At 41.8% G+C, this 15933-nt stretch overlaps 1 protein-coding gene across 2 annotated transcripts in view; it reads right to left on the reverse strand.

The window, feature by feature from the left end:
• Positions 1-5499: 5499 nt before the first annotated feature.
• The window catches only part of LOC137424681 (vesicle-associated membrane protein 3), a 55485-nt gene continuing 45051 nt past the window's right edge, over positions 5500-15933 (reverse strand). The window contains exons 3-5 of one of the 2 annotated variants that reach the window (XM_068112392.2): positions 15006-15164; positions 11630-11681; positions 5500-6966 (exon numbers count right to left, since the gene is read on the reverse strand). In XM_068112392.2, coding sequence (XP_067968493.1) covers positions 6950-6966; positions 11630-11681; positions 15006-15164 — 228 coding nt within the window. In that variant the 3' untranslated portion in view covers positions 5500-6949. Of the gene's footprint in view, positions 7936-11629; positions 11682-15005; positions 15165-15933 lie in introns of both variants that reach the window. The other variant, XM_068112391.2, reaches the window with a different exon arrangement.

Below are 15933 nucleotides of genomic sequence, written 5' to 3' on the forward strand. Positions count from 1 at the left end.
GCAATGCCTTCTTTTCCTTTTTGAACCTCAGCAGTATATCCGGTAGCAATGTTTTGTGAATAGGCATACATCAGCCAAGTACAATGGAGAGATATAGTCGGTTGCTGTGTCTGGTTTCCCCTTTTCTGACATTATTTACCATTCCCAGCAATTTTATGTAGCCCAGGCAGTGAGGAGGATTACAAAGCCAGAGATGTTCAGCAAAGGTAAGGTGTGCTCCAGCCTGCCCCTTTAAAAAAGGGGGAGGATAGGGGCAAATAAGCCAGTTGAAGTGACCAGAGTAGGTTGAAGAGTGGGGAAGAGGAAGAGAGGCCAGTTGGTTGGAGAATGGGGGAGGAAAAGAAGGGCCAGTGCGGGTGAAGACAAAGTCCGGGTCCGACGATAAAGCCAAAAAAGGCAAGCGTCGAAATCTCAAAGGAGTTGGAAGTCAGGGCTACTGACTTTGGAAGTTGGGGTGGCATGGAATTGTCATGAAAGTTCCCCAGCCTGACCTCCACACAACACATACATTCTGTGCAGTCCAGGAAGTTCAAATTCAGACAATCAGGTCGCTCAACAGGTAATCGACGCAAAATGTCAGACGAGGTCGTGGTTCACCGAAACCCAGTCAACATTACAGGATTCCATCATAAGCAGATGTGCGTGTGTGTCGTTGGTTGTTATCTCCAAATGCGGATTTCAGAAAGTGGAATTGGAGTCCTCACAGGTCTCGAAGTATCTACCTACGTTTCTGTAAGGGATCATGATTCATGGACCAGTTTGTGAAGTTTTCTTATTCTCAAAGTTTTGTTCTGAAGGTTCTTTTGAGGATCCATCGTCACCGAGAGCCTCGGACACCTTCCAATTGTAATTTGTTTGTTGTAATATTCCCAGGGATGGTTTTCAAGATCGCTGTAAGGTTATTTTTTTTTATCATTTCCGTTGCTCCAATAATAATTGTTACAATTCTGGCGCTCTTCAGCTTCCAGGATCTATTCACTTCATTTTTGAGGGCTTGATATTGGGTCATTTTCTTCATTTCTGCAATTAGACCAAAATCGCTGGGAACTGACACCTCAATAAGCAATGCCTTCTTTTCCTTTTTGAACCTCAGCAGTATATCCGGTGGCAATGTTTTGTTTTCCATGTTCACGCTTGATGGGATCATTAGGTCATACGTGAGCATTACTTTATTCTTTTCAGTGATTGATTTTGGTTCATGTTTCCATGAGTTTCTGGAACTGGGATATTGAGACTTTTGCAGATGTGCCAGTGGATTACTTGACACACTTTGTTGTGCCATTGGGTGGACAGCTGCTCTGACAGTTTTTTTTTTTACATCATGATAGGTGGCTCGTACTCTGTTTGTACCTTGCAGAATGCAGAACCTACACTTGTCCGATTGCCTCGGTCTCGCATTTTGTGTGTGTGTGTGTGTGTATGTGTTTCGTTTGTATGCATTATTTATGGTTTTTTTGGCCTCCATCTCTCCTTTCTCGACTTATTTTTCTTTGTTTATGGAGGGGTGAATCTTGCAAAAGGGTTTTGTATGGTACCTGGCTATGCTTGGATGGGTTTGAGGGTAGAGGAGTAGCAGTCAAAACTGCATTTCCTGTCCATGTTCCTCCTGATGGCTCCATCTTTACTCCTGTGCTGTATTTCGTCCATTATTATCTTGCCAAAACGAAGTTTTTGCAAGATGTATCAGTCAGCTTGTATGTTTGTCTGTTTGTTTGTTTGTTTTTTTGTTTGTGGTTAATCATTTTTTTTTCACGTTTAGATCACTCTGTAGACCACAGTTATTATTGGAAACTCCTGTAACTTCGCATATCAGAGTCCTATAGAGATACCCTTCAGCACACAAAATTTTGAAGGTCAAGGTCAAAGGTCAAGGTCACTTTGCGGTCAATCATGGAGGTCAACGAAACCCTTATTTTTTGAGTAACTTTGATCTTATGATCTCCAAACTTGGTGGGTATATAGGGTGTGGTATGGCGCTCAGCTGATTAGTTTTTGGTGTCGATCGGCCTTGACCTTCAAGGTCATTTTGAAGGTCATTCAATTTTGACCAAAAGGTAAAATTTTCAAGTTTCAGTTACCATATCGAGTAGTACCTCAAATTGAAGCCCTTGTTGAGTGCTTTCCAAACATATAACTAGTTTGACAATGTGACGTCATTTGACGGCGTTATGACGAAAAAACTGCACTTTTCATGTATATTGTATTGCTTTAGTTCGCATTGTTTAGGTCACTCTGTAGAGCACAGTTCCCTTTGGAAACTCTTGTAAGTTCGCATATCAGAGTCTTTTAGAGATACCCTTTAGCACACAAAATTATGAAGGTCAAGGTCACTTTGCGGTCAATCATGGAGGTCAACGAAACCCTTATTTTTTGAGTAACTTTGATCTTATGATCTCCAAACTTGGTGGGTATATAGGGTGTGGTATGGCGCTCAGCTGATTAGTTTTTGGTGTCGATCGGCCTTGACCTTCAAGGTCATTTTGAAGGTCATTCAATTTTGACCAAAAGGTAAAATTTTCAAGTTTCAGTTACCATATCGAGTAGTACCTCAAATTGAAGCCCTTGTTGAGTGCTTTCCAAACATATAACTAGTTTGACAATGTGACGTCATTTGACGGCGTTATGACGAAAAAACTGCACTTTTCATGTATATTGTATTGCTTTAGTTCGCATTGTTTAGGTCACTCTGTAGAGCACAGTTCCCTTTGGAAACTCTTGTAAGTTCGCATATCAGAGTCTTTTAGAGATACCCTTTAGCACACAAAATTATGAAGGTCAAGGTCAAAGGTCAAGGTCACTTTGCGGCCAATCATGGAGGTCGACGAAACACTAATTGTTTGAGTAACTTTGATCGGATCGTCTCCAAACTTCATGGGAATCTAGTATATGGTCCGGCGCTCAGCTGATTAGTTTTTGGTGGCGATCGGCCTTGACCTTCATGGTTAGCGCTGGAGGTCGAAAATTATTGACCCCAAGGTCAAATTTTGAAATCGTAGGTACCATATCGAGTAATACCTCATATGAATGCCCTTGATGAGTGCTTCCCAGATCTGTAAACAGTTTGACGCTATGACGTCATTTGATGACGTCATGACGAAAAAACGGAATTTTCACATTTTGGCAAGATACGGTTCACCCTGTGGGTGATTTTTATTTGATTATCTTTTGAAATAAATACCAAAATGTGAGTATATTACTCTGATGTCATCAGTCAGGCTGAAATTTCATGTAATACCCCCATATTCGTGTGCAAAGTTCAATAAACCGTGTGCATTATGCTGAAAAGTGAAAATAATCGGACAGATAGGAATTTCATTGAACCATTAACAATTTTCATCTGAACTTTAAAGAACCACCTTTAGAGGCCATTTGTCCCAGCAGAGCAGGGGTTAGCCTTTTTCGGACAACATGGTCCCTTTTTTGAAGTAATGTTTTACGGCCAGATGCCCTTCCTGCCGCCAACCCTGTTAGTCGCCTCTTGCGACACACAAGGAATTACCAGTGAACTGGTACTCAATTTTCCGACCTCGGAAGGATGACAGGCTGAGTAGGGTGGTCCAAAAATGCAAAACAAATCACTTTTTTATCTGGATTTTGATGCTCTATTGGATTATTGTTAGAAATGGTCTAAATCATTCACCCAAAAAATATTTTGCATCTGAGTCATCTATAAACTCATACACACTCAACATATTAATTTGTCATTTTGGTCAATTTTAATGACTTACAAAGACTTTAGAAATATTTTTTCCCGAAATAATGTCATTGATGGTACATACCCCTGTGAAGTCCTCATGGTCGAAACATGAGTCAGACATGTATGAACATGTTTCAAGCATTGTCAAACATGTTTCGACCATGATGATTTCACACTCACAGGCGCAAGCGCATGCAAAAAGTCATGAACCACAAAATGGCTTAGTACAATAGTGCATGTACTTTTTCCACCTAGGTTGCTATTGGATTGTTCTCATTTAGCCAAATTTGGTGAAAAACGCCATATTTCAATTGAAGTGTGTATGAGTTTCGAGATGGAATTGAGCGAAAATATTTGGTGGGTGAATGTTTCAGACCATTTCTAACAATAATCCAGTAGAGCATCAAAATCAGAGAGATCGATGTTTTTTGGACCACCCTAAGGCTGAGTCAACCCCTCTGGTGTTAATTCAGCGATCGACCGGGATTCAAACCCAGGATTCTAGGATCCCAAGCCAGCACCCTAACTAGTGGGGCAACTTAGCATAACAATTGTGCATTTTGTGAGGAAAGCACCAAATTTGGCACACTAGTAGACTATCATATTATGAAAAGATCTGGATATTGGGCCATCTCAGATTCAGAGATTTGATTTTTCAAGATTTCGATTCGATTGGGATCGAAGAGAACACCTTCGTCTTCTGTACAGTGAAGTTGCCAGCCCTGAATTCTCTGGCTACATCTGGGTGCTTCATTGGGAGTGCAACCATGTCCCTCAGGTGAACAGGGACCCACCTGGCATAGTGTGTGTGGTCTAAGGCATGGAACCATGGGACCAGTTCCGTCAGGGCATCAAGGTACATCGTGAATGAAGCCTGCCACAGAGAACGCACGTAGACCAGTACCAACATCTCTAGTTCCAGCACAGTTGCCCAGTACTGAAAGTTGGGAATGTCTTCTCCTCTCTGGTGACACCAGTCTTCGAACTCAGGCAGGTCTTCTGCATCATCAGCATATGTCATACAGTGGCGTTCATATGCACGGTGTTGCAGGATGTGCAGTGCCGCTGCAGTGATTTGATGAGCTCTTCTTGTGCGGGTGACGTGGGCAGCTCGCAGGAAGGAGTCGGCCGTCCCTGGCGTTGCAATCTCAGCTTGCAAATCTGCAAAATCTGCAAATCTTGCAAAAATCAAATCTCTGAATCTGAGATGGCCCAATATCCAGATCTTTTCATAATATGATAGTCTACTAGTGTGCCAAATTTGGTGCTTTCCTCACAAAATGCACAATTGTTATGCTATATTTAGCTTAGCTGCCGGACTAAACCGCAAAGCCAACACCAGGCTCTAATCTGAACTTTAAAGGTTAGCCCTTAGCAAATAAATGTTTGAATACCGAGATCATTCATGAGCCTTAGGTCCATTTTAAAATAATGTATGTATGCGCACTACCGAGTCCCGTTCTAGTTTGTACATGGACGAGCAGGTAGGCCTCGGGGTACGCACACTCTTGTTATGCTGATAGTTTTCATCTCTGGGATTCACAAAAGTGACAAAATTCAGGCAGACAAACCTATTCTGCAATTCAAGAAGAGGAGAAAGTTGAATCTGGTAGTTTCCATTCTCAAAAACAATGGAGAATGAGTACATGAGGAAATGAGTACACCAGTAATGGCCACTTTTGTGCAATTATTAGTTCAATTTCCATGTCAGCTCAGGATTTCCCAATGAATGCCGCTTGTTCAAACATACGCAACAGCAACCATGTTGAAGGGATCAAAAATAAGCAAACGAGAATCCCAAGTCATGTTAGATCTTTATTATGTAGGGAGTTTTTACACTGATTATAGATCAAGACCAAACCCCTGACAACCAACATCTCATGTTTACGTTACATTACAACTGTCCAGCCAATGTACACAGATGTATTATATCAATGTAAGCGTCCAAACATTTATAAAAGGGCAACGGTGTCAACGTGCAGTGAAAATAAATCACAGCACATTCGGATGCTAAAACAAATCTGCAAACTTACCAATGTGTACAGAAAACAAAATGATTCAACAAAAGGACCTAAAACTCCCATCTCTCCCCAGCCTTCAAAATAACTTTTTTTTTAAATTATAATAAAACAGTCATGTCTATCCCAAAAGGAGAAGCAGTATGAAGCAGATTATCACAATTGCTGCAAATATTCATTGAAAGAAGAAAAACAAATCAGCCCCCACCTAGACATAAAAGGGGGCTTTGGCTTCACAAGTGATCAAATCATGTAAAAGGACCGAATCAATATGATAGCAAGAGCAAAAGGAGACCTCTCCAAGAGCATATACTCGTTTATTTCCCCTTTATTCAGACGTTTTGGAAATGGAAAGAAAAATGGGGGGGGGGGGGGGGAAGGAGAGATAGAGAGAGAAACAAAGAGGGAGAGAGAGGGGGAAAAGGATGTTCCTTTCCTTTTCTCCCCTCCCCGACTCAGGGAGAAACCACTGTGGAATATCAGGTAGCACATCAAATGAAAGCTCCACACATGTGTTATCTTTGTCAATGGGGATAACCTACCGTGCCTTTGAATCTACTTGCACTTAAATATGACACCGTCCGTGTGTGAGTGTGAGGGGAAGATTAAAATTCCAAATTGCCAAAAAAAAAAAAAAATTCATTAAATACACAACACAAAAGCCAATAAATACGCAAGAGTGGATAGAAGCAGAGCGGGTCATGGAAAACAATGACGAGAAGCGAAACTTTACATCACGCAGTGCAATTAATTGTTTTCATTTGATCGTTTCTGAGATTGCACTACAATAGCAAAATAAAACACAGCATTCCAAAAACCAAACACATCCTCTGTTTGCACGAATCCATGCAGATCATAAGGAATGCCACAATAAAGGAATCAACATGGGGCATTATTTTGTTGATGCAAATACAAACCCATTAAAGATAACTGATTGCAATTTGTTTTAACAATTATTCTTCAATCACTGCAGCAGCAAATTTTTGCCCTTCATCTGCAGAGATTTTAAACTTTCCCCAAGAAAAAACAAAAAACAAACAGCCAAAAATATAAAGTAAAAACAAAAAAACAACAATCCACAAAAAGCTAGAGCTTCAGGGGGACCACAAAGGGTAATGTTCTGTTTACAGGACAAAGCTCGAGGAAGGTTTGGCAAAGGTAGATTGATATGTACATAGCACTAGTCAGCAGGCTTCTTTCATTCTTCAGCTTGCCGTTGGTAGAAAGCAAACCTTCAACTATACTGGGAAACTGCAGATGATGTCAATGGGCGAGATGAGTTTCAGAAGTGAGGAAGGAGAGAAAGGATACGGGATTGTAAACATAAAAAGCACCAAAAGTAAAAGCAAATCCCAAACAAAGGAAGAGGATTTTTTTAATTGCACAGAATCATTTGTGGTGTGGAGCGGGGAAGGTTTGGGTGAGGGTTATAATGGCCATGTAAGTAAAGCATAGCTCAACAAGAAAAAGGGGGAAGAGTGAAGTGAAGCATCCACTGCTTGGACTTCACATCTTAGGATGTAAGGCCAATTGCATTGGGAGATGGTTTATTTTTAAATTGCTAAGTCCTACAAAAATCATTGACATCTTACAAAGTTGTCAATTTGTAAAATCTCTTACGAGTTAATTGAAGGCAAATTAAGAAACAAGGCAATGCACGGTTACTAATGGAATGGTTGGGTGGTTAATGGGGGGCGGTTGCCCCAGGGACATTCATACATTGCCAAAACAAACCAGCTTCACGTGTCTATCAAGGGGCTTACATGATCCATTTGAAGGGTAACGAAGTCCATTCAAAATGAACAGATTGCCGATGAAGGAAAATTTGCACAGACATCACACTATGGCCAAGATCGTTAAGAGAAATTTTACGGGCAGGTCATTACAAACATGCATAACACTTCTTCACACAACTAGTCAGAATGCTACTAACATTTTCAGAACAGGGCTTCAGCGTATGCATTTTTAAACGTTTTTTTCTATTTTTACATCAGGAAAGGTGCAAATTGTGGGAAAGGATGAGTGGGAGATCGGTGGGGGGGGGGGGGGGGGGGGGGGGCGGGACATGAAGGAAGGCGGATAAATTCTGGAAATTTTTTTTTAACCAGGAACAATCTAAAGGTGGGTTTCATTGTGGCAAAGAGTTGTGAATAAGGGTGGACCCAAGAACGATGAATGGCCAGGAAGAGAACGCCACATGCTATTAGACGCAGAAATAGACTGATGAAACAGAAACAAATAAATAAAATAGAACCAACATCCAGTAAAAGAAACAAAATTCCATGCAGGTATTAGGAAGAAAATGATAGAGATGATAGGAATTGGAATAAGAAGGATGAGTGGGATGGGTAAAGGGCGAAAGACAGGTATTAGAGCTTGACATAACAAAAACAAGTTAAACATTAATAAAATGTCAAGAAGTATAGAATCTGCTTCTTCACACGGCATGCAGTGAAACCAAAATTCATAAATATTAAAACGAAGATAGACAAAATTAAAGTTTTTTTTTTTAAAACAAATAAAACATTTTTTTTTTAAATACGTACCTAAAATAATAATAAAAGCTTTTAAAAAGTAAAAAAAGGAAAATACATTTTTAAAAATAAATAAAAGAAATAAATAAAGCATTCAGAGATTATATCAGTGGTAGTCATTAGGAATGTTACAAAACTTTACACAAACACAAATTAGTAGTATAGCATGTCATTTCTTATATTTCTCATGAGCATTAGATAGCAGTTGATATTAGAATGAATGGAAACTTGGAGAGCCAAAAGAAAGGCAGGCAATGAGGATGATGTTAAAGGTTAAAAGCTGCACAAACATAAATAGGCCATGGTGGAATAAAGAAACAAAACAAACAAGAAAAACATCATGCAGAGCACGATACTTGCAAAATACAACCTTACCCCCTCCCAACCCCCCAAAAAATTGCCTTGGATACATCAAATTGTACATTGCATTAAAATTAAAACTGCCAATCTTAATCAAAGCTCGGGTCAATCAGATTAAAACCGATTATTTTTCAGATGAAAACCGATTATGTTTCAGATGAAAATCGATGATTTTAGAAATTTGACTTTGAGTTGACCTATGAGCTTTTCACCTCCAAAATAGTTGCTTTCCAAATTGAGTGATGCATTATGCAATTGCTGTTTAATTTTCAAGTCAATCAGCTCAAGCGTTCTACTTGTCTAATTATGACGTCAAAATGAAGACACTGATGACACCATCATGAATATATTATGTTGTTCTCCATGGGGAGTACTTGACAATGAACCACGTTTCAATTTACCCAAAGGAGCGGTTTCGGAGACAGAGGTGCAAATGTTTTCGGTTTTTCCAAGATGGAGCCCATACCACGCAATCTATGACGTCATAATGATCATTAAGGAAATTGTACAGGTGAAGGTGCTCCTATAGTGAAAATTTATTGTCAATCGGACCAACGGTTGCAGAGAAAAGCATACTCACGTTCTATGTGGACAAACAGACAGAGAAATAAACAAACAGACCCAAATGCAATACCCTCTCCTCTGGTGAGGGGAAAAAAAAAATATATATATATGTGAAATGAAGTATTGTTGCTGACTGACCATTCAATGGATACATATAGTTGGTGTCACATCGCCCTCCCACCCATCCCCAACCTAAATCAGCCATCTTGTGGGGGCAATTAAGCCAAAGTCGCGCAGATAAAACCATTTTCACCAATTGAGCTTTTGTCATAAAATTTTCAACAAACCTTTATTTTGAGAATATGGAAAACACTAATGAATAAAATATACACTTTATTTTTAGCTCACTTGGAACATAGTGCCAGGGAGCTTATGTGATGGTGCGTCGTCCATCAGTCTGTAAACACTTGCAACTTCTTCTTAGAAACCGCCGATACGATTGTGACCAAACTTGGTTGCCCCCCACCTCCAGCCCCCCACAAAGACCCAATTTCGATGAAACTTGACCACAACCTTCAACACCCATGATGTCAAAGTTTGTTCACGGCATTAAACAAAATCGCACCCTGTGGGGGGTCTAGGCGCGGGAGGGAGTGGGGGGAGGGGGATGGGGACGAGTGGAAGAGGGCAGAGATTCCGGAGTTTGAGTTTCACAAGAAGGAGGTTGATGGTGGACCGTATGTGCCCTGTGTGCCCTCCCTCAATATATTCAAATAAACTTGAAGGCCTTGGTGTCCAGTGTCAAGGTGAGCAATGTGTAACGCAGGGGCACCAGCCCAGAGGGGAGAGCAGTACTCCATCAAGCTGTGGATGAAGGCCTTGGAAGTGGAAACATCAGATGGATGGCAAACTTTCTAACGCAACGCCATGCCTGCGACGCACCAATCCGACAGTTTACAGTTGGGCTGCGGATCAAACCCAGACGAGCGAGCACAAAGATGAGGCTGCTAGCTCCACATTATCCTGTTGGAACGTCCACCCCCACCATTTGAGCTATTTTGGATGCGTTGCGTTAGAAAGGACCAAATCATGTTCTGGAAGTTTGATTTTGCGTGTGTTCCTGCGATGTGCTGATGAGCAATATGCAGCGTTACATTTGGCATCTAGGCATTGGTGTGGGCTCTGCAATGAGAGATCCATCTACACATTATTGACCTACCTGGCTCCTAACATATAATGGGTTTTGTAAGCATTTATAAGGTAGGTATGCCAAGAAAAACCACACTTGCCTCTAAGCTGTCTAGCCTGGGTTTGAATCCCAACCCAGCTATAAACTGTCATCCCGGTGGAACAAGCAGGGTGATTCATCGATGCGTGTGCCCTCCCTCGGATGGATGTTAAGCAGGCGTCCTGTCTGCTGACATTAGTTGGTGGATGTGAACAGGCGAGCTATCGCCAGCACCACGGCCAAATCCCAAGTTATTGCCCCGACTTCCTGAGTCAGAGTGGCGCCCTGCCCAGGACTGTAGCGTTCTACATTGGGCATGGTACATGATGATGATAATGAATTTATAATTTAGCATTCACAGAAATGCAAGCCTTCAATTTTAAAAACCTGACCACATATTTACGGCTATTATAGGTTTACCTATTTGGTGTTCCTGCGATGTGCTGTGGACCCAGTTTCTAGTCCTGCATACTAACTTGCTTCATCCAGCTTCATGTTGTATTCTTCTTACACTCATGTAAAAGTACACTGATAACTCCTCAAGGTTCTACATTGAGCTTTAGACACACAAAAACCCATTATTTACTGTACTGTGAATTTTTTTTTAATCAGTAAATTCTCTCACCTGTTTCTCTTTTTATCAGGTAGGGTAGTTTTGTTGAAAAAGGGACTTTGCAGTGGTATTTGAGGGCCTAACCAAAATTGCAAAGAATAGTAATTGAAAAAAATTATTGATTTACTCTGACAATTATGAAACCACCATGGCCTCAAGCATGACCTCTTGAGCTCCTCTCCACCTTAAACAAACCATACTAAAGCAATTAGTCTATTTTACGTGATTATGACTACATTTATTCCCTCAATGGGTGGGATCTGACTCAGGATATGTGTGAGAAGCAAAAACGACAAGAAATAAGAGCGAGAATTGCTTTGCAATACATGTCCCCTACCGATGTAATATTTTCGAAGTCCAAAAAGGGCACAACTCTGAAAAATTGACGAAATGCCCCGAAACCCGAACTTGCTCTGTAACTTATCATAATAATGTCATGTTCCAAGTTTCAGTTGAATATGTTGAAGGGTATGGGAAAAATGTCTGTAAAAACCACAGGTGGGACGGACAGACAGACAGACAGACTGAGAGCAAACCTATAGTCCCCTCTGGTGTAACCGGTAGGGGACTAATAAATTCCGTTAGATAATACACATACAGCTGAAGAATGAAACAAATATATAAAAAATATAAAACGATAATGGAAGCAAATAAAACAAGCCAAAGCATACTTACTAATGATGATGACAATTATAATCACAAGCACAATTGCCAGAATGGCCCACATCTGCAAAATGGAAATGAAGGCATTAGATGGAACAGGAAGTGTTGCGCCACGGTCTGTCAGCTTTGCCTCACAATGGTCAGGGTACAACCCCCAAAAATGCTTAAAGCAAATCACTTTGAATTTTTGTATCAAGAATGCACATCAACATACAAGCAACACCAGTGGTGCAGTTATTAGTTGTGAAAACAACGTGGTTACAGAGTCAAATTGGGTTGTAACCAGAATGGAATGCAAACGACCACTTGGGTGGAGGCAAAGACGGGCAAACTGTGGCGCTGGGATCGACGGCAGATACTTACGGATGACCACAAGAACAACCAGGGCACAGATCACCCCAAGAATTATCATCATCTGTCAGCAATAAGGCATCAAGGGGAAAGAGAAGAGAAGAAAGGAATATGCAGCGTTACAGAGCACAGTGATAAAGTAGGAAAGCCTCATCGTAGAGAGTCATGTCGTAAAAAAACTCTGCCGTCGCTACCTTCGACTACTGTAGAAGAAAAATTCTGCGGTCGCACGGCATGTCAGGCATGTACCCATTCAAAACCCCCCAGACCCAGAAGCCGAACTGTAACATGCAATTTTAATGAATATGATAACAGGCTACCCTTCTGACCGTGGATACTGCAACCATGACAGAGGGAAGAAACTACGTGTTTGCATTGTGCAAAGCACAAAGCAATCCTATTCCATCAATGAGTAAATTTGTTAAACCAGTAGAAAAAAAAAGTCGTCCTCAATGCACGACACCTCCATGCTGAGTATTGCTTTCCAGTGAGCTGTTTCATTGCACATCTCATATACAGTGGGGAGAACAAGTATTTGATACACTGCCGATTTTGCAGGTTTTCCCACTTACAAAGCACGTAAAGGTCTGTAATTTTTATCATAGGTACACTTCAACTGTGGAAGACGGAATCTAAAACAAAAATCCTGAAAATCACATTGTATGATTTTTAAGTAATTAATTTGCATTTTATTGCATGAAATAAGTATTTGATCACCTACCAACCAGTAAGAATTCCGGCTCTCACAGACCTGTTAGTTTTTTCTTTAAGAAGCCCTCCCATTCTCCACTCATTACCTGTATTAACTGCACCTGTTTGAACTCGTTATCTGCATAAAAGACGTCTCCAGACCGTCTCCGACCACAAAGACTGCAAAGACCGACCGCAAAGCCGTCTCCAGACCTGTCCACACTCAATCAGACTCCAACCTCTCCACAATGGGCAAGACCAGAGAGCTGTCTAAGGACATCAGGGACAAATTTGTAGACTTGCACAAGGCTGGGATGGGCTACAGGACAATAGGCAAGCAGCTTGGTGAGAAGGCAACAACTGTTGGCGCAATTATTAGAAAATGGAAGAAGTTCAAGATGACAGTCAATCTCCCTCGGTCTGGGGCTCCATGCAAGATCTCACCTCGTGGAGCCTCAATGATCATGAGAAAGGTGAGGGATCAGCCCAGAACTACACGGCAGGACCTGGTCAATGACCTGAAGAGAGCTGGGACCACAGTATCAAAGAAAACCATAAGTAACACACTACGCCGTCATGGATTAAAATCCTGCAGCGCACGCAAGGTCCCTCTGCTCAAGCCAGCGCATGTCCAGGCCCGTCTGAAGTTTGCCAATGACCATCTGGATGATCCAGAGGAGGAATGGGAGAAGGCCATGTGGTCTGATGAGACCAAAATAGAGCTTTTTGGTTTAAACTCCACTCGCCGTGTTTGGAGGAAGAAGAAGGATGAGTACAACCCCAAGAACACCATCCCAACCGTGAAGCATGGAGGTGGAAACATCATTCTTTGGGGATGCTTTTCTGCAAAGGGGACAGGACGACTGCACCGTATTGAGGGGAGGATGGATGGGGCCATGTATCGCGAGATCTTGGCCAACAATCTCCTTCCCTCAATAAGAGCATTGAAGATGGGGCGTGGCTGGGTCTTCCAGCATGACAACGACCCGAAACACACAGCCAGGGCAACTAAGGAGTGGCTCCGTACGAAGCATCTCAAGGTCCTGGAGTGGCCTAGCCAGTCTCCAGACCTGAACCCAATAGAAAATCTTTGGAGGGAGCTGAAAGTCTGTGTTGCGCAGCGACAGCCCCGAAACCTGAAGGATCTGGTGAAGATCTGTATGGAGGAGTGGGCCAAAATCCCTGCTGCAGTGTGTGCAAACCTGGTTAAGAACTACAGGAAACGTCTGATCTCTGTAATTGCAAACAAAGGTTTCTGTACCAAATATTAAGTTCTGTTTTTCTGATGTATCAAATACTTATTTCATGCAATAAAATGCAAATTAATTACTTAAAAATCATACAATGTGATTTTCAGGATTTTTGTTTTAGATTCCGTCTTCCACAGTTGAAGTGTACCTATGATAAAGATTACAGACCTTGTCGTGCTTTGTAAGTGGGAAAACCTGCAAAATCGGCAGTGTATCAAATACTTGTTCTCCCCACTGTACCTCTTGGAACGCTGGTTGGATCGTGGTGGTTTTGAGACTTCAAAAATGCAAATGATGTCGCAATTTCAACATTGTATCGGTGAGCAATCAAAGAAGAAGAATGACTCACTCAAACACAGACAGCAGCAGGTTGCAGCCCCAAGAAAACTCCCATCGAGTGATCAAAATGTCATGAAAACAGAAGTGGGTTGCACATGGATGAAATCAACACTCAAAACACTCTCTCATCGGGTCTCATGAGGAACGCACGTTAAAGGCACATGACAGATTGAGCCAAAACTCCGATCTCCGAAGAAAATGAATTGCGTAGGTTAGTCAGAAATACAGCAAGTTAATCTCGTCACAGAAAGAAGCAAAGAGCAAGTTAACCAGTCTGCCTGCAGTCATAGTTGCAAGGTTAATAGAAAACAGAAGGGAAGCTACAGTGGGAGCAAAGAGGGAAGCTATCTCAACACCAAGCACAATGAGACCAACAAACAACAACATGCATTTTAAGGCCATTTTCCCTGCTAGAGTGGGGGTTAGCCTTGCGGTCCCCATGACAATCTTCTCCATTTTGCCCTATTTTCTGCATCTCTCCTTGTTAACCCTCTTGCCCGCATTTCTTCTTCCACCACCTTCAGCCAAGTCTTTCTCGGTCTTCCCCGTCCTCTACTTCCTTCTACATTCATTTCCATCACTCTTCTCAACAAGCACAATGAGACCAATTAAATATATTGTTGCCCTTTCGAGAAATAGCACTCTACCATCTCCCTGCTTCATAAATCGAAAATTGGCAAGAGATGAGGACAAAATTTGATTGCTATTATACTTGAAGCAAACCATTGTACTTGGGCTGCTTCGAAGCAGAAACACACCTTACAATTCTTCCACCAGTACTTCCTCTTCAGCTTGGCTGCACTTGTCTCAAACTGGGATGCACCCTGCTGCAAAGCATCGGCCCGATCGTCCAGTTCGGACAGTTTCTGGTCACGTTCAAGGACTTTGTCGACATTCACACGCATTATGTCCACCACCTGTCAAGAGACACCATGGACAATAAATATATTACTGCTAATAATAATAAATCATATAATATATACTGTATTTGAGAAGTGTGTTTGTTTGACTTCTATACACTTCTCAACTGCTGGACGAGATGAGTGGAAAACTTGCGGTTGTACTCGGTGTGCAGGAGAATCTTGAAGGTGGTAAATAAATAAATAAATAAATAAATCGTACTCCTGGAAGTTGGAACTGCAATACCAAACTTGTGTTTCAACGTTATGACAAGTCTGTGTTTGACATTGTGCAATACCCTGAACCACTGGGCAGAAGGAGGTGTAAACTGCCGATTGTACTCGTGGGGGGGGGGGGGGGGGGGGGGGGGGGAGAGGGGGGAGGGTCCATAGCTAGCTTTCACTAAGAACTTAGTATGGATTGCGTGAATCGTGTATCGTTTAAAGCCCATCCTTGCCCACCGCATCATCCTTTCCAGTCGCCCAAATACCTCTACTGCTGCACCAGCTGGCTGTCGGACAACTGTCAGATCATCCATGAATGCAAACATTGCTAGCAAGCTACCTGGGGCTAGCTCCACTTCTTTCCAATGTCCACTTGCAGCACGTATCAACAACTCCATAACCAGCACAAACAAAATACGGGAGATGGTACATCCCATCGGGATCCCCACTTCCAACTTCTGCCACCCTTATGTAGGACTGTGTTGCAAACTGCATCCAAAACTGATCATATGTCATCAGAAAATCCCTAAATCTTCATGGCACCAAAAATAAATCAATGGCA

This window comes from Myxine glutinosa, chromosome 4 (assembly GCF_964187855.1).
Source record: "Myxine glutinosa chromosome 4, kmMyxGlut1.1, whole genome shotgun sequence".
In the NCBI taxonomy this organism is placed as follows: Eukaryota; Metazoa; Chordata; class Myxini; order Myxiniformes; family Myxinidae; genus Myxine; species Myxine glutinosa.